General features: G+C 36.9%; 1 protein-coding gene across 27 annotated transcripts in view; it reads left to right on the forward strand.

Moving 5' to 3' along the window:
* Positions 1–18,892, forward strand: part of ABI2 (abl interactor 2) — a 112,190-nt gene that overhangs the window by 37,720 nt on the left and 55,578 nt on the right. For 14 of the 27 annotated variants that reach the window (XM_055119885.1, XM_055119883.1, XM_055119896.1 and 11 more), the window contains exons 2-4: positions 2,251–2,418; positions 8,530–8,706; positions 18,056–18,153. In XM_055119885.1, coding sequence (XP_054975860.1) covers positions 2,251–2,418; positions 8,530–8,706; positions 18,056–18,153 — 443 coding nt within the window. Of the gene's footprint in view, positions 1–2,250; positions 2,419–8,529; positions 8,707–11,041; positions 11,060–18,055; positions 18,154–18,892 lie in introns of all 27 variants that reach the window. The other 13 variants (XM_055119882.1, XM_055119881.1, XM_055119894.1 and 10 more) reach the window with 1 other exon arrangement.

Consider the following 18,892-nt stretch of genomic DNA (forward strand, 5'->3'; position numbering starts at 1 on the left):
TTATATTCATTTTATAAGTGAGAAAACAAATTAGAGTGTCATTGTGTCAACCTATATGTGCTTCTACACTTACTGATTCCTATGCTGTGTAGGAGAAACTGTGGGATGTAGTGGACTTGGAATAGTTATTCTCATTCGGAGATAATGATAGTTATTATTTAATAATTTATCATGTTAGAAAGTAGTTTTAGGGCCTGAAGAGATAGTACAGTGGGTAGGGTGCTTGACTTACACATGACCTACCTGGGTTTGATCTCTGGTCCCATATGGTCCCCAGAGCCCTGTTAGGAGTAATTCCTGAGTAAGAGCTAGGAGCTAGGACCAACCCTTGAACATTGCTGGCTGTAGTACCCCCACGAAAAACTCGTTTTATATTTATTGTCCTATTGGAGTTTATAACTTTGAATGGTTCAGAGATACAGAGGTTTGTGTTTCTGCTTTATAGTTGAAGAAATTGAGAAACTTGTGTCTGGTAATAAATAATAGATCCAACTTTAAAAGGTTTCTGGGTCAGAGCCTAGTATACTTTTTGTTGACTTACAGAGATTCTGTAGAGCTGGGGCAGAAGATGAGGCAGTGAGCAGCATACAGTGTGTAACTCCCATTACTTTGTTTTTTGATATTGGAAACAATAATTTTTTTCCCATTATTACATCTTTTAGTTATTCACAGTCCTTTTTGGGGGGCTTGTAATTACCAGAGATTACACACTTTGGTTGAAGTGCGTGCATACCTGATTGTGAGGCTCTCTTAAGGATTTCTCCACTTGATTGTGGCACTACCATATTTAGTTGTATCATTTTCACAGGTCTCACTTGTGGGTGTGGTGTCTGCTCACTTTGTGTGGTTGCTCGATGGAGGATCACTTTCTTTATTTTTAAATTTTCTTCTTTTATTTTTTAATCACCGAGAGCTACAGTTACAAACCTTTCTTTTTTTTATTAGTGAATCACCTTAAGGTTCTGTTACATACTTACAAACTTTCCTGTTTGTTTGTGTTTCAGCCATACAATGATCGAGTACCCATACCTCCACTAGTACCCATTCTCCACCACCAATGATCCCAGTATCCTTCACACCATTCCCATCCCATTTGTCCCCACCCCACCCTGCCTCTGTGGCAGGGCATTCCTTTTGTTCTCTCTCTCCTTTTGGGTGTTGTGGTTCAGTTATAAAACTTTCATGTTTAAGTTTCAGTCATACAGTGATCGAACACCTATCCCTCCACCAGTGTACATTTTCCACTATAAATTTCCCCAGTATACCTCCCCACTCCATCCCACCCCCCACACCCCTGCCTCTATGGCAGACAAAGTCCCTCTTACTCTATTTATGGGTATTCTGGTTTGCAATACAGATAGGAGGATCACTTTCTTTAGATGTAGAACTTGTGTACATCTTGGTTTTACTGCTCACCAGGGATTTACACACTTGGTTGTGGTTCTTGTATAATTTACTTCAGAAGTTCTTGGATGAATTTGACCTGCAGCCATCTTTTCAGAAAATACTACTCAGTGCTCACCCCACTTTCCCAACCCCCAGTCTCTTTTCTTTAGGTGAACAAAGTAAGACCTGATTGCACCCAAGGCTACTGCTACCTGCTTTGAGTGCTCATGGTTGTGGCTGAGAAACACTACTTTAGTTGTAATGCTAACTGGGAGTTGCACTGCACACTTAACTTCCTATACTCACACACTTTTGTCTGCCATTGCTCAAAATATCCATTTTCTTTCTTTCTTTCTTCTTCCCTCCTTTTCCTGCTTCTCACTTCTCACTTTGCCTCCTTCTCTCTTTTTCCCTCTTGTGCCCTTTTACTTTCTCTATTGCTCTCTGTTCCTCTCCACTATGCCATCCACCTTTCATTCTCCCTTCTTTCCAACTTCCTCAATCCCAGTGCCTGAAATGAAACTCAGGGCCAGAGAGATAATACAGAGTTTAAGGCATTTGCCTTGCATGCAACGGACCTCCCTTGCCCTGCTTTAATTTCAGACCACATATGGTCCCCAAAACACCATCAGGAGTGATCCTTGAGTAGAAAACCAGAAGTAACCCTGAGCAAAGCCAGGTGTGGTCCAGAAATCCAGTTCCCCCTCCCAAAGAAAATGTTTAATTGTTGAGTTTACACATAATAGTTTTCCATCTTTTTGTGTGTAGAGATTCTGTATCTGAATGGATTTATTGAATATATTTGTAGATTATGTGCCTGGAATATGTTGTCTTTGAAGTAATGTTTCTAAAACATTTTTCTAGTCAACAGATAAGCAGAGAGCCCTTGAAGAAACCAAAGCCTACACCACCCAGTCCTTAGCAAGTGTTGCCTATCTGATAAATACTTTGGCCAACAATGTTCTGCAAATGCTGGATATCCAGGCATCACAGCTTCGGAGGATGGAATCTTCAATCAATCATATTTCACAAGTGAGAATACACTTTTCTAATTTTGCTTGAATGAAGGCTGTATTGCTGGCAGCTTTTACTGTATGAGTTAACTATATATGGTTTTAAAAAAACAAATTGGTAATTTTATTTTTTTTTCTTATTTGTTGAGTTATCTGTGATTTTGCTAAACTTCATTGAGTTTTACTAAAACTCAGCTGTTATATTAAAATAATCAACCTTGAGAAGTTTGTTCAGTTTTTTTTTTTCTTTTTGGGTCACAACTGGCCCTACCTGCTGTGCTATTGTTCGAGCCCCTGTTCAGCTTCTTATACTAAGGTTTATCTTCTTTTCATCTTAAAATTATAAATATGATAGCTAGATGGTTTGTTCACCTTTTTCCCCGGTTGGACTTTGTTTACGGTGGTGGTGTTATACTTCAGTAATGGAGAGATGTAAGTATCTTATGAAATTTTTATATAAAACTTTTTCCATTCTAGAAACAATGCTTATAATTATATTAGATAAGAGAAAAAATGTAAAAGCCTTGAGCTTATCACTATATTCATATTTTAATATATTTCCTTCTGATACTTAAAAAAATAGATTTGGGACGGGGGCTTGGGCCATGCCTGCTGTGCTCAGAGCTTACTCTTAACTCTGTTCCCAGAGATCATTTCTGGTGCTCACGTAAGATGCCGGGGGTCAAATCAGTGAGACAAGCGCCTTTCCTCTGAACCATTTCTTGAACCTTTAAAATAGCTTTAAAGTATATCTGTGATTATTTCATATATAGAATTTTGGATTCTGCTAATTTGATTTATAAACATTTTTCCAGGCATTTTGAGCCTTTCATAAATATTTTCTTCTTTTTTTTTTTGGGTCACTCCTGGCAATGCACAGGGGTTACTCCTGGCTCTGCACTCAGGAATTATGCTTGGTGATGCTCAGGGGACCATATGGGATGATGGGAATCGAACCTGGCTTGGCCATGTGCAAGGCAAATGCCCTATCCGCTGTGCTATCGCTTCAGCCTGTTTATTTTAAAGCATACTTGATAAATAGGAAGTTTTCCTAGCTTGTATTCTGAATGACTTAGGATGATTCATTAAACATTATTCAAAGTGTGAATAATTTTTATCCTTAGAAGTTAAAAACAAGTTAATTAAGATGTCATGAATATTCAAACTTTTTTGTTTTATCTTCCCAAGGAGTTGAAAAGCAAGTCAGATTTCTTTTTTTTTGGTGGGGGGGTCACACCTGGTGATGCACAGGGGTCTCTCCTGGCTCTGCACTCAGGAATTACCCCTGGCGGTGCTCAGGGGCCTATATGGTATGCTGGGAATCGAACCCGGGTCGGCCGCGTGCAAGGCAAACGCCCTACCCGCTATGCTATCGCTCCAGCCCCGCAAGTCAGATTTCTTAATATACTTAACAGAGAAAGAGGTTAAAGACAATTTAGTTTTTTAAAGAAATACTTAATATGATAAGGCTATTGCATTACAGTCTTTCATTTACATGTTTCTGAAGCTTCCGGCTTCTTTTGTTTGTTTTTGGGCCGGCCACACCTGGCCATGCTCAGGGATCACCTCTGGTGGGATCTGGGGAACATATGGGGTGCTGGGGATCAGACCTGGGTCAGTCGAGTGCAAGGCAACCATCCTACTCACTGTACCATTGTTCTGAGCCCTAGACTACTTTGTTTTTGTTTTAGTGCAGCACCCAGCATTACGTAGAGTTTGTTCCTGGTTTCGTGCTCACAGATTACTTCTGGCATTGCTCAGGAAAGCATGTGGGATGTTGGGGATTGAATTGAGTTAGCTTGCTTGTGTAAAGCAAGCTCCCTACCTGCTCTTCTATTGCTTTGATCCCAGATATTTTTATTTTTAGAGCTCTTGTGAAATAGAATTTCTCAGTGTGACATTTAATAATTCTCTGATGGTTATTGGGCTTTATTACTGGCTTTATTATCATTATTTTTTCTATGGGTTACCTGGTTCTTTTTGAAAGAGGAGGTTGAAGTAGGACTGGGGAGGATTTAATAGAAATGTTGTTTTTGTTTTCAGGGGCTGTGCTCAAGGCTTATTCTTTGGTCTGTGCTCAGGGACCACTACTGTTAGGGTTTAGGGAACGTAGGCAATGCCTGAGATTATTGAATCCAGGTCAGCTGGATTCAAAGCAGGTGTCCTTCCTGCTCCACTATCTTTCTGGCCCCTTATAGAAGTATCTCTTAATTGCTGTTTAAATAAAAAATGGTAGTAAAAGATGTGAACAGTTTAAGTGAAATGATCTTTGAACTGTACTGATTACAACCCATAGTAAAAAAATACCTTCTATGTTTATCTAATATGTTTCTTATGTTTTTGTATATATAACATTTTTAGGAAAAATATTTTTTGTCTATGAAATCTGGTATTTCTTTTCTTTTTTCTTTTTGGGTCACACTCGGCATGCACAGGGGTACTCCTGGCTCTGCACTCAGGAATTACTCCTGGCGGTGCTCGGGGGACCATATGGGACGCTGGGAATTGAACCCGGGTTGGCCGCGTGCAAGGCAAACGCCCTACCCGCTGTGCTAACACTCCAGCCCCAAATCTGGTATTTCTATTCTATTTCACTTTAAATATTAACACATAGAAGACTAATAAAATCAAATGATATTCTATAGTAAATTATATCTTGTGTGTGCATTTAATAAAGCTTTGCAAGCTTTGTGTTATAAAATGTAAATAGCTTTACTTAAGCAAACATAAAATAGTTTATAAAAACTGATTTTTAAAAACATTTATTTGTATTTAGGCCTCTTCTTTCTTTATGGAAAGTCATTCAGACAGGACTTGAGCAATAGTACAACAGATAAAGCACTTGCCTTGTGTGTGTTTGACCTGGGTTTGATCTCCAGCATCCTATATGGTCCCCATAGCACAGCCAGGAATAATTTGAGTGCAGAGCTTGGAGTAAGCCCTGAGCATCTCTGGATTTGGACCAGACGCCAAAAAAAAATCCAGGAATAGGTCTTGAGCATCCCTGGCTATGGCCCAAAAACCAAAATAAAGGGAAATTGCTCGAACACTGATAGAAATAACAGGACTAACAGAAAGTGTATGAATTGGGATTGATATTATTTTTTTCTATTGTATATTTTGGACCACACATGGCAGTGCTCAGGGCTTACTCCTCTGCACTTAGCAATCATTCTCGGTGGTTCTCAGGAGACCATATGTAGTGTCAAGGATTAAACCCAGGCAAGTGCCTTGCCCACTGTACTATCTAGCCCTGTGGTTAATTCTAAATGTGACTAGATTAATCACTTTGGCTATCTTAATTATTCTACTGTATATGATTTTAACGGTGAGGTGAAAAGTAGCAGGGTTTAGCAATTTCTCTTTTTTTTTTCTTTTCTTTTTTTGGAAGAGGGTTAGTTTGGGCCATAACCTTGAAGTGTTCAGGGATTATTTCTTACTGTGCTCTGGTGGACCATAAGTGGTTCTGGGAAATTGAACTGGGACATGCCACATTCAAGACAAATAGCTTGTTTTTGTTGTTTTTTAGGGGCCACATAAGGTGATGCTCGGGGCTTTCTCCTAGTTCTGTGCTCAGAGATAATTCCTGGCAGGCTCATGGTACCAGATGAGGTGGGGATAGATTGAACCAGATCAGATCAGTTTAGTGCAAGATAAACACCTTACCCTGTCTGTTGTACTATTGCTCCAGCCCCAAGTGTCTTAGCTTCTGTACCATCTCTTTGGTCCTTGGCAAACTTTTTTATTTTTTATTTTTTATTATTTTTTTTAATTTAAATTTTATTGAATCACCATGTGGAGGGTTACAATGTTCTCAGGATTATGTCAGTTATACAGTACTCAAACACCCTTCCCTTCACCCGTGCCCATATTCCATCACCAACCACCCCATTATACCTCCCGCCCCCTCCCGCCCCCCCAGTCCCCGCCCTTGTAAGTGATAAGTTTCACTTCGTTTACGCTTTATCTTGGTTACAGTCCATGTTTCAACACATAATTCACTATTGTTGCTAGGGTTTCCCCCCAAAAAAGAGAAGACAGTCCCACTGTCAAGGAAGCATTTGATGGCTCTCCATTGCTGAGAATGTAGAGATATTAAGTCCCGCTGTTTGTTGCATAACTTTTCTATTTTTTTCCCCCCTCGTCCCGCGCCACCGAGATCACACCTGTTTAGTAATCACCACGCTGCCTGACAAAGGGAAAACAAACCAAAAGAGATGGTTATTTCTCGTCATCAGCCGGCGTGGGGCTCTGGCTTAGTTGATAGTCTGGTAGAATGTCTGCAAGCAGTTTCTGAAACCAAAAGTAATACGCTGGTATTGGCCCCGGCTCAAGATTCCACCAGCGTCCCGCTGTTCCAAGTACATAATAATTTATTCCCTTGTATCCGATTCCCACGCCACCAGGTCCGTGTCAGCTTAATGGACATCATACTATGGTTAACGCCACGCCGAGTTTCTTCCCGAGAAAGAAGGATATTTCTTCTCAGCCGGCGTGGGGATATGGCTTAGTTCAGTCTATAGAGATGGCTACCACTTTGGTGGCCTTCAATATTTCAGCAAAAGACTTACTATTCTTGTTAGGATTTCCCACCAAAGTCTGACCCGTTAAAAGGGAACCATTTCATATTGGTGATGATTAAATGACAATAGGTTGCGCGACCATGGCAGCAGCCTCGCGGCTTTGAATTTCTGTATAAAGTCCAGGGAAAGTACAGCCAGAAATTACACGTCGCTACAAACTTTAACCCTATTATGGTCCCCCCAAAGTCCAACCCATTACAAAGGAACCATTTCATATTGCTGATGATTAGATGACATTAGGCTGCCGCGGCCGCGCGGTTTTGGGTTTCTATATAAAGTCCAGGGAAAATTCTGCCTAAAATTCTATCGCTACAATCTTTTACCCTTTAACAAAAAACTTAGTACTATTGTTTGGAGTTCCCCCCCACGTTAAGCCCTGCCAAAAAGGAACATTTACACGTTGCTGACAATCAAGAGATATTAGCAGCCGCGCGGTTTTGGATTTGGTTTTGGATTTCTATATGAAGTCCAAGGAAAATTCTTTTGGTAATTGCATCACTCGCTGGCAGCGCCTGGGCCAGAAGCTCCCAGCACACAGTTTGGAGGCATTTTGGGGGCGCCGCTCGTGTCCAAAGTGGTTCAGTTGCCTCCGGGGTCGATCTCGCGCGGGGCCGGAAAGGAGCGTCCCCACATGGCTCTGTGCTTAAATGTCGGCTGGCACAGGGCGGATCCGGGAGTCCCGCCCATCGGCTATCCCGGGCTTCCTGTAGAGTCTAAAAACCAGCTATAGCCTCGCTGCGTTCAAAAAGAAAGAGTTGAGAGAGAAAAGAGCATACCCTGCCGGCAGCGCCTGGGCCAGAAGCTCCCAGCACACAGTTTGGAGGCATTTTGGGGGCGCCGCTCGTGTCCAAAGTGGTTCAGTTGCCTCCGGGGTCGATCTCGCGCGGGGCCGCAAAGCTAACTTTTTTTTTTTTTAAATGAAGGGTCAGTTAATTAATATTTAAGGCTTGTAGGCTGTAAGTTTCCATTTCAACTTCTCATCTTTACTTTTATTGTGAATATATATATATGTAATATAGGAAGATTACATTCCAGTAATACTTCATTATTTGAATTCCATACAATTTTCACATGGCATGTTACATTTCTTTCAACTATTAAAAAATTTGTTCATCATTCTTTGGGGCTGTAACAAATAGGTGGTGGAAAGATTTGGTAAACCGGCCATAATTTTCTAGCCCTACTCATAGCTTAAAAAGTGGAGACAGTTGATGGGAAGGGGATTTAAAAAAGAAAGAAAGTTAGCATTAGTTCAGATGCAGCAGTCATATTAAGAATATGAATATGTTAGGACCAGAGCTATAATACAGTGGGTAAGGTGTTTGCCTTGCACATGGCCAACCTGGGTTTAGTTCCTGGCACCCCTTATGATCCCTTGAGTTGGCACCGAGTGATCTCCTAGTGCAGAGCCAGGAGAAAACCTTAAGCATCACCAGGTGTGGTCCAACTCCCACTCACTCAAATGAATATGTTAAATATCTGAGCATTCATATTTACATTTTCAGTATCTTATAGCTGTGTTTTGTGATATGCTTGTATTTTTGCAGACTGTTGATATTCATAAGGAGAAAGTTGCAAGAAGAGAAATTGGTATCTTGACTACCAATAAAAACACTTCAAGGACACATAAGATTATTGCTCCAGCCAACCTTGAAAGACCAGTTCGTTATATTAGAAAACCTATTGACTATACGATTCTAGATGATATTGGACATGGAGTAAAGGTAAGTATAATTTTTGTCAAGCTTTTTAAAGCAATAGTTCATAAACGAAACTACTTAGAAAATTAAACACACATTTTTCTCTCTTAGAGTCTTGGCCCAGTTGTGGTTCTGAAGATCCCTGACCTCTACTACTGTTTTTTCCATCCTTTTTCTTACTGGTGCTATGTTCTAAAATTTAGTCATCTTTGAATGAATTCCATTTGCCTAAACAGTCAAGATAGTACCTCATGTAGACTTGGTGAATAGCAGTAATAAACTCTTCATCTTTTAGTAATTTCATATAACTACTTTAAAAATTGTTAACATATTTCCTTATCTCCAAATTTCTTTAGCAGACTTCTGGGGGTTTTCAGAACTAACATATACAGACAAACATGTACTTTGAATTTTTCTAAAATAACTTTATTGCAGCATTTTTGGTGGAATTAGTGTAGATGAGTTTAATATGTGAATTAGTATTTCCTCTTATATTTTGACTATTTTTTTAAAAGTATTTGAACAATTGTTATGTACAATCAAAACTGAAGAGCATATTAAATTCATTTAACTTGGTGTTTATACATGACAGACTATATTCTTATCCTCACCTAAGTATTAAGCAATTTAAATTTTTATCTCATCAGTGATTTAAAAGACAATGACTAATTTAATGGCTTAAGTATGTGTGTGTATATATATGTGTGTGTATATATATATATACATATATATTATATGCCTGTGAGACTTAAAAGTTCATGCAATTAATTTATGTCAAATGCAGGCACTTTTAAAAAAATGCCCTATCTAGTATAGTTAGACACCAGTTAAGTCTGAAGTTAGTCTAAGTATGTAATTTTTATTTACTTTTTTTAGTGTTTTTGGGTTACACCTGGCAATGCTCAGGGATTACTCCTGACTCTGCTCCTGGCGGTGCTGGGGGACCTTATGGGATGCTGGAGATCAAATTTAGTCGGTAACATGCAAGGCAAACTCTCTACCTGCTGGCAATGGCTCCGGCCCCTAAGTCTGTGTATATATATCACTGTATCACTTTATCACCACTATCATCCTGTTGCTCATCGATTTGCTCGAGTGGGCACCAATAACGTCTCCATTGTGAGACTTGTTACTGTTTTTGGCATATCGAATACTCCAAATATGGCATATTTGTAGCTTGTCAGGCTCTGCCATATGTAAGGGATACTCTGGGTAGCTTGCCAGGCTCTCCAAGAGGGACGGAGTAATCGAACCTGGGTCGGCCACATGCAAGGCAAATACCCTACCCTCTGTGCTATCACTCCATTCTGACTTGTTTGACTAAATTATATATTTTTAATTTTTTAAATACTTATGCCTTAGATAGAGCTCTAAAAAATTCAGTTGAATATAATTCAAGGAAAGTTTGATCTTAATAAAAACATCTTGGTTTCTTTTTATTGATATTATATAAGTTGTTTGGCTTTACCAATTTTAAAATACATTAATTAACAGGGACCATAGAGAGTGTTAAGAAAAGTTGTGCACATTGAAATTCAGAACTGACATATATATTACTTTTTGGGTCACATCCAGTGATGCTCAGGGGTTACTTCTGGCTTGCACTCAGGAATTAATTACTCCTGGCGGTGAATGCCGAAGATTGAATCCAGGTCGATTGTGTGTAAGGCAAATGCCCTACCTGCTATACTGTTGCTCCGGCCCCAAGTTTATATTTTTTAAAATGTATAAATTGATACAGTGATGCAGTGATAAATTAAAAAGTTTTCTTCCTCAAATTTTTCATATAAGCACTGTTTTTCTAATTTGATACATAATTTCTTATGTATACATTTGTTACTATAATAGTCTTAAAATAAGATGTATAGTTGATGACTAATTAATAACTGAAATTTATAACTTGGAAAGATTTTTTTGATTTGTTCAATTCTAACTGCTAATAGGAAAATTTAGGGTGTTGAATCTTCAAAAGTCATGTAGAGTATTTGACATCATACTTCTGCCTATGTATCCCAATTCTTTTTTATTCCTCTGGCAAGATGTTATTGAAAACTCCTTAGTCCCTTTATTTGTTTGGATTTAGAGTGTGTAGGAGTCACTAATTTAAAGAAATTGTTAATAAAGTTGTTTTTTAATAAAACCAAGTGTCATAATTTCATCAAAATAAAACTTCTGTTCATGACACATTCTGCTTTAACCACTCTTTCTATGATCTATTGATACATTATTTTTAATGCTAATGCTTAACTTGTTTTTTCTGTTTTTTTTTTTCCTTTCTCTTCACATCCTGAAAGTTCCAACTAACCTTTCAATGCTTTTTTTTCCTTACCTCTTTTATTTGCTCCATTTATGCATTAAGTGGTTGCTTAGATTTAAGGTAAGAGATTCCAGGGCTGGATTTCCATTCTTTATTCTTATGTAGAATATTACATATGGGGAGTAAAGAGTTATGTGGCACTTGGCCTTTTAAAATAATTACTCTTTAAAAATATTGTCATGCAACTTTGTAGTGTCTTCATGCTCTATGAAGGTACTTTTCCCCTCCTTTATTCACTGCCCTATCTTGTGCACCCAGAATAGAACCTGACACAAGTACGATGGACACTAATTTTTTTAAATAAGTGACTATTTTGCAATGTTAACATAGTCTATGAAACTGAAATATAAGTTTCCCTATCATAAAGTGTCATTATGGAGTAAATTAGCTAAATTTCTATAAATGTAGGAATTCTGTTAGAGAGAGCCAATTAATGTGCTTCATTTAACCCTCCCCCTGTGTAATTACTTTTTTTATTCTATAAATGGTGTGCTTTATTATACACCTTGTGACCAACTTGTTATTATTTCCTGGCTCTTTTCAATGTGGAGAAATTGGGAAGTGGAAAATATTCAGTGTTAATCATTTTTTTTAAGTTGCAGTATCGTGTATTTAATATATTCACAAAGAAACAAGAACTAGCCTTTTATTCTGTTGCCATGTTAGTTATGTATTTCATTATATACTTGCTTGAATTTGTAAGCTAGTTCTCTGTTGCAGAGTATTAATAGACTCATGATAGTATATTAAAAAAAGATGCAAGTTAAGAATTGGACTATACTTCTTGTTATTTGTTACTGAACTAGATTGCAAGGTTAATGATTAAAACATTTAGCTTATTAGTCTTGTCAAGTACACTATTACAAAGATGATCTTCATAGTCTGTGCGTATCTTTTTTTCTTAGCTGAATTTTATATATTTTTTCAAATGTGTATCCTAAACCTGTTGTTTGTCATATCTTCAGGTAGAAGGTGATAGCAAGAAGCAAACATTGCAGAATTACTTGAGTGAAGGCTGTAATTGTGGCCATAGAAGTTTGAATAGATTATGATACAGAAATGTAACTTAAAGAGCTCAGACAAATGTACTTCTTGTATTATTTATTGATGTTCTTACTCAGCACTTCATCTTGGTGAATGAGCCATGTAGAATTATGAAAATACTTTCTTTTAAAGTAGCACTGCATTGCACTGTTGTCCCGTTGTTCATCGATTTGCCTGAGTGAGCACCAGTAAGATCTCCATTGTGAGACTTGTTACTGTTTTTGGCGGGATACTCTCAGTAGCTTTCCGGGCTCTCCTGGCTCTCCAAGAGGATGAGAATGGACTGAGGAATGGAACCCGGGTTGGCCTTGTGCAAGGCAAACGCCCTATCTACTGTGCTATACTAATTCAAAAACAGTCTTTTGGCTACCTTTCCTTTTCCTCCTACAGTCTGTAGTCTGTATTCAGCTTCAAATGTTAACTATGATGTGTTAGTCTCCAAAGTGATAGAAGTACAAAGAGAGGTTAACTAAAGGGAAACCCCAATCTCTAATAATTTCTTTCCTTTAAAGTTTAGAGTTGTTCACCTAAGCTATTATCTCATGTTCATTTCCTCTCGACTCTGCTATGACTCCTTCTTGATCTTCCTAGGTTCAGGATCTGTTCTGTGTGGGAGATTAGGCTAAAATGAGAGCCTCCTAAAAAGAAAGATCTAATTATGAAACATTATCCTTGATTAAGATGATCTATTTTTTTGTTTGCATCAAAAAACACTCATGAATTCTTTTTTTTCCAACCATGCTTATTGGGCTCCTATATATTATACCAAGTGCCCTAAAAGTCTGCTGATTTTTGTGATAGAATTATCTCATATTTTTTTTCATTAACACTTGATGAGTTCTAGCTCTGTTTCTGCTCCATTGACTTTTGATGGCTACTAGAGCAACTTCAAATAAAGATCATACGTTAGGACCAGACACACGGAATTTGACCTTGGAAAATACTTTCATGCTTAAAAGTTGACTTTTTAACATTTTCTGTGATGTTAAGTGTTCTTTTTATCCTGAGTTCAATTTTTAATTCTTGGTCAATTGAGAACAGGTTGTAGAGCTTAATGCATAAGACCTTTGAAAACAATGTTGGTGATTTAAAAACAACAACAACAAAGTAATGCACATAAGGAAGGGCCAGAGAGAGATAATTCAAAGATCTGGAACTTGTGACTTTAATGTAACTTCTATGGACATAAAGGGCCAGCAGATAGAATTACTAGTGTTTAAATATGTATATAAAAGAGTGTACCTTAAATTTGGGTGTCATTTTCTCACTCTTTATTTTGGAAGTAAAAGAATTTTAAGACCCTGTTACTCATGTATTTGAAATGCATTTTTTATGGAAAGTGGTACAGTTGTTACTAATGAAGCAAAACTTAAGTACTTTTAAATAAAATAAGTATTAGTTTAATTAAAAAAAATGTGCAGACTGGCCTGGAGCTGTAGTACTGTGGGTAAGGAACTTGCCTTGCATATGGCCAACCAGGATATTCAATCCCTGGCACCACATGCCTTCTGAACCCTGTTAGGAGTCCGGAATTCAGTTAAAATTCCTGAGCAAAGGACCAGGAATAAGCCCTGAATGTTGTGGCAGCCCCAAAACAAAAACAAATAAAATGAAATATATTCTGACTTACTAATGTAAATTAATTTTAGTTGAACTTTTTGAAACCTGATTTTAAATAATGAGGAGGGTTTAGGACTTAGTCTACATTTAACACATTAAAAATATAATACTTCAAGAGTTTTTCTTGGGACACTAAAGATCCATTAACATCTATTTTTAAAAATGGACTCATTTCTCCTCTTATTTGATATAACAAGTGTCTATCATTCTCTACTGCAGGATAAATTGTCGCTCAGGACTTTAGCTTTCAGGTGCAACTAAGGGCTCAAATGCTTTGAAGCATTTATTTGGTATTGTACATGAAAGAAATATTCCATAACACTAGTTCTGGGGAGGCACATCAGTTTCTGCTGAACTTTGAACTTTGAACCACGATTTCTATTTTGGTAAAAGGTCGTTGTCAGATATTATTTTTTTAGATCACATAAGTTTAAGAAGTTTGTCTTTATTCCTTTTTTCTTCTGTTTCTCTTCCCCCTTCACTCCTAATTTCTTACTTTCCCCTTTATAGAAAAATAAAATTGTCACATATTAAATTATTATTGTAATCACCTCCCAAAGTTTTGTTCTAATAGTTCTGCTTATCTCTGCAGTTTTCTTAAAAGTTTCATATGGACTTCTTGCTGCTTTATTTTCTTTGTCCTGAATTTATGGTGTGTATATGCACAAACACATACACACTGGAGTAAGTACAAACACACACACTGGTTAAGTTCCCCTTCACCAGATACAGTTGAATCATGGTGGTTTTTTTTTTTCCAGTTTATCAGGAAACGTTTTTTCCCTGTAAACTTCCCATAAAACAATTTATAGAACCATGATGACTGTCCAGTAAATTTTTATATTATTTTATTTTATTTCCTCTCACACACTTTATTTAAACACAGTGGTTTACAAAATTGTTCATGGTTTGTTTTAGGCATTAATATTCCAACACCAATCCTACCACCACTGTCACTTTCCCTCCACCATTGCCTCCATTCTCCCAACTACCCCTCAAGCTTGCCCCCATACCAAGTCCACAGTAATTTAACGTACATTGCTTGTTATCAATAAATTACTAATGGAATGATCAAAAAAATCCTTAGATAGAAAATTAACGAAAATTGTATCATCATGGAGACATTGTCTTTTTCTGAGGGATTACTAAGGTGTTAATGCAAAGTTAAGCCTTCTGTGTTTTTTTTTTTTTTTTTAATCAAGATTGGTTGGCTTTCACAGTATAGCCCATCTAATCTGGTGTGCTACTACTGGATTGTCAGTGTTGTAAATTTTGGGAATGTCTAATGCGGCTGTGCATTGCAGAAAGTTCAGAATTTTTAAATGGGGGTCCAACTGGAGTTAAATTTTTAACGGGGCTCTGTTGGAGAAATTTTTTGCTGCTAGTTGATTTCTTTAGAGATTTATTTATGAGTCTCTGGAACAAGGTCCATAGATTAGTTTCTATGGCACTGGAGGTGGTTTGTGGGTGTGATTGCTGGGGCTTCTGGGAGTACAAGGAGGTGGGGGGAGGTAGCACTTCCTGACTCCCAGAAGGCTTTTCAACCACTGTCCTGTGTGCCTGAGTTTTTCTGATAGGTTTAGTTCTCTGTGAGTGTCAGGCCTCAGGTGATAGAGTCTGGCCAGAGGCATGACTGTGGCTTTGAGGTATGGGAGCTAGTGGCTGCTAGGGCTTTGGGTGGGTGCTGGCCCATGCCACTCAGTACCCAGGATGTCCCAGCCAGGAATTGGTGTTCAAACAATTTTTGTGGCTAGTTATGAGTCTGATTCAATACCAGTAGATGAGCTTACATGGTGGCAGAATCTTTATCACGTTATTTTAGATTTGAAATAGTGTCTTAACTCTAACATAGATTAGGAGTTATTATGATCCCATGGTAAATTGTTTTGCTTCACAACTGTTCCTCCTTTATTTTTTTTAACTCAAATTAGAGGGCAGCAGTGATATTCTTTATATCATATTCATTGTTGTACTTAGCATATAAGCAGTTTTTCCACAGTTACTACTTTGGACATTTGAAAAATTTTAACTTATTATAAAGTAATATAGTTTTAGTGTAATATTGTTTTTATGAAGATTCATAGAAGATACTGCAATTTAAAACAAAATCAATTACATGCCAAAACATTAAGCAATCAAAGTTGGGAAAAATATTTTCAAGTGTTTTAGCTATTCCATGTATAGAATAAAATTCTCTTTTACTCTCTTTCTCTCCCTGCTCCTTTTTCTTCCTACTTCTAGAAATTGATGTAGTTTAGTGTTTGGTTTACCTGTTTCTCCCTCACCACTTAAAATAATTTTAGGTTTATGTTAAAGTTGAGCTTAAAGGACTTTGGTAACTACTTTAAAAATTCTTTCATTATAAATTAAGATTTGTAGTTTTAAAAGCTATTGGTTATTTGTCATATTGCTACTGAAAATTTCTTCATGTAAATTGATTTTAAAATAAAATTTTTTGACACTTTTGAGACCTTAGTATACCCTCTGCACATTAACGAGGGGGAGAATAAGAATATATTTTTGTTCTACATGATAATGTATTTGTAATATTCAAAAATAATGACAAAATGTTTACAGATTAATGCTTCCCTTTACAAATACTGACATTTCAAAGGTATCCTTTCAGTTTGTCTTAACATCACACACAATGTGTTCACTGGGCTTTTCATTTGAAGAGTTTATTTTTTACCTATTTCCATAAGTGGTATTTTAAGATTTAAATAATTCCATTTAAGTCAGTCAATTTTTAGTCTCAGTACTTTATACAATTATAACTTTTCCTTAAAATTAATAATATTTTGAAATTATAAGTGCTTTGTGATGTCAGTGGCACATGGTACAGTTTTATTTTACAAGTATACTTTGAATACTTTAGAAATCTTTTGGTTGTTGTTGGGTTTTTTGTTTAATTTTTTGTGTTTGGGCCACAACTGGAAGTGCTCAGGGATAACTCCTGGCTCTGCACTCAGGGATCACTCCTAGTGTGGTGTTCAGGGGATCATATGGGATGCCAGGGAATCAAATCTGGATTGGCTGCATGCAAAGCAAGAGCCCTACCCGCTGTACTATCTCCCCGACCCTAGAAATCTTTTTGAAAATTTGGATTTCATTTTGAAATGGCAAAAATATCAGGGACTTAAAGTAAGGCCAATTAGTTTTGAAGCTGTATGGTGAACTCCCATGGTAATTTCAAACAATTTGAAATCAGAATGGGACTATTTTATAAGTGATGTCTCTTAGTTTCTTAAAATAATTCGGATTTTCTAGAGTTTTCTGAATTAGTGCTGACATAATTCCTTGAGTTAAAAAAATTAGTGTTTTCCCAGATTATGTAGCTTTCTTATACTTGCATTTTTGGATTGAAATAGAGTCATGATGGGGCTGGAGTGATAGCACAGTGGGTAGGGCGTTTGCCTTGCACGCGGCCGACCAGGGTTCAAATCCCAGCATCCCATATGGTCCCCTGAGCACCGGCGGGGGTGATTCCTGAGTGCAGAGCCAGGAGTAACCCCTGTGCATCGCCAGGTGTGACCCAAAAACAAAAAACAAAAAAAAAAAAAAAAAAGAAATAGAGTCATGAGGACTTATAGCCCAATTATGAATTAGACTATATTTCACCTTTCGCTTACCAGAATTTTTATTTTGGGCTTGAGTGGATCTAACTCCCACTGGAGCTAGAACATTTCCAGCGGCCCCTATATGGCTCACAGCTGAATGAGATACTTCCAACAAATTTCCTGGTTCACAATTGAATGAGACTTCCATTGTAATTGAAATTACTTCCATTGTAATTTCCTGATTCAGATGTTTAGGAGCATTCCTTAACTAAGGGCAGTTTTCAGGTAGGTTATTTCTTTAAAGAAATATGAATTGTAAATTCTGATCTACAATTAAAAGAACTAAAATTTTCTTTGTATATCATATTTTTATTTCATATTCTCTAATTTCAATAGAAAAATTGTAGTTGCATATTTTATTAAGAAAATTATTCCTGTTTTTGTAAGACCTGCTTCCTATATAAAAAGAGGAATTACTTAAGGACACTGTTTTTGATTGAGTTGCTATTCATTAAAATTCAAGTTTTATTGTTACCCTTCTTAATTCAGTCAAGTGTATTTTCAAATAATCTAACCAGTGATCTGTTGGTGTGATGGCCTAATGGCAAATAGTCTTTACAAAAAGTTTAAAATCAGTTGAAAATCTCACATTAGGAAGAGTCCTTTGAGTACAACTATGGAATAATAATAAATAGAAATTGCATATGAAATGCATGGCCTATAATTTTTTTTTCTATTTAAACCTTCCCCTCTTTTGTTAACTAGCATAACGTGATTTCCAAAAAGTACCACTTTGTTTCACTATATGTAAGTTGAGTTCTCAAAAATTTTTTAGGTGAGTACCCAGAATATGAAGATGGGTGGGCTGCCTCGTACAACACCTCCAACTCAGAAACCCCCCAGCCCCCCAATGTCAGGGAAAGGGACACTTGGGTGAGTATGTAATTAAAATTGAAAATTATTTCATGTAGTGTTGTATGAAAACTTACACTATATGTAGTTTAGTGTTTCTGATATTAGTAACAACATTTTCTTCCTAGGATTATGATGTCACGTGTAACTTTTAGGGGCAAACATCAGTATCTTCAAACTTTAAAAATTTTTAAAAAATTTTATGGTTTCTCAACTTGAGGTAAAATTCTAGCCCAGGTTTTTGGTTTATTATAAGTTGTGATTTAATTCATACATAAGAAAATATTCAGTCTTTCTTATTACAGCTGACTGTTCTTATTCAGACTGTTCTTCTGAAGAATACTGTAGATCACAAAATTGTATCTTGTGTTATGAGACTATGGAACTTTAATTTGGCTGTACAGAATTGTGCTCCAGCTTTGAATTTTGGCAGATGTCAATTAATTGTCAATTAATGGATAATTTTGACATTTTTCTTCTATTACATCATGTAGGTAGGCATCATAGAGCCCAGAAACTAGATGATTAAAATTGTGGTTCATCTCTGCTCCTTCTTTCTGTATAACCAGTCTTTTATTCAGTTTTTTCATCTGTAAAAGGGGGTAATATTTGTCCTTTAACAACTTTTTAGAGCCACTGTAGTACAAATTGGATTTTAAAAAATTATGTAGGATAAGACAGAATGCTTTGACAACCATTGGCTTTATGATATTTACTTGAAAGTTTTAATTGACAGTTTTGTTTTTGGACCCCTCACCAA

Source organism: Sorex araneus, chromosome X (genome assembly GCF_027595985.1).
Source record: "Sorex araneus isolate mSorAra2 chromosome X, mSorAra2.pri, whole genome shotgun sequence".
Classification (NCBI taxonomy): domain Eukaryota; kingdom Metazoa; phylum Chordata; class Mammalia; order Eulipotyphla; family Soricidae; genus Sorex; species Sorex araneus.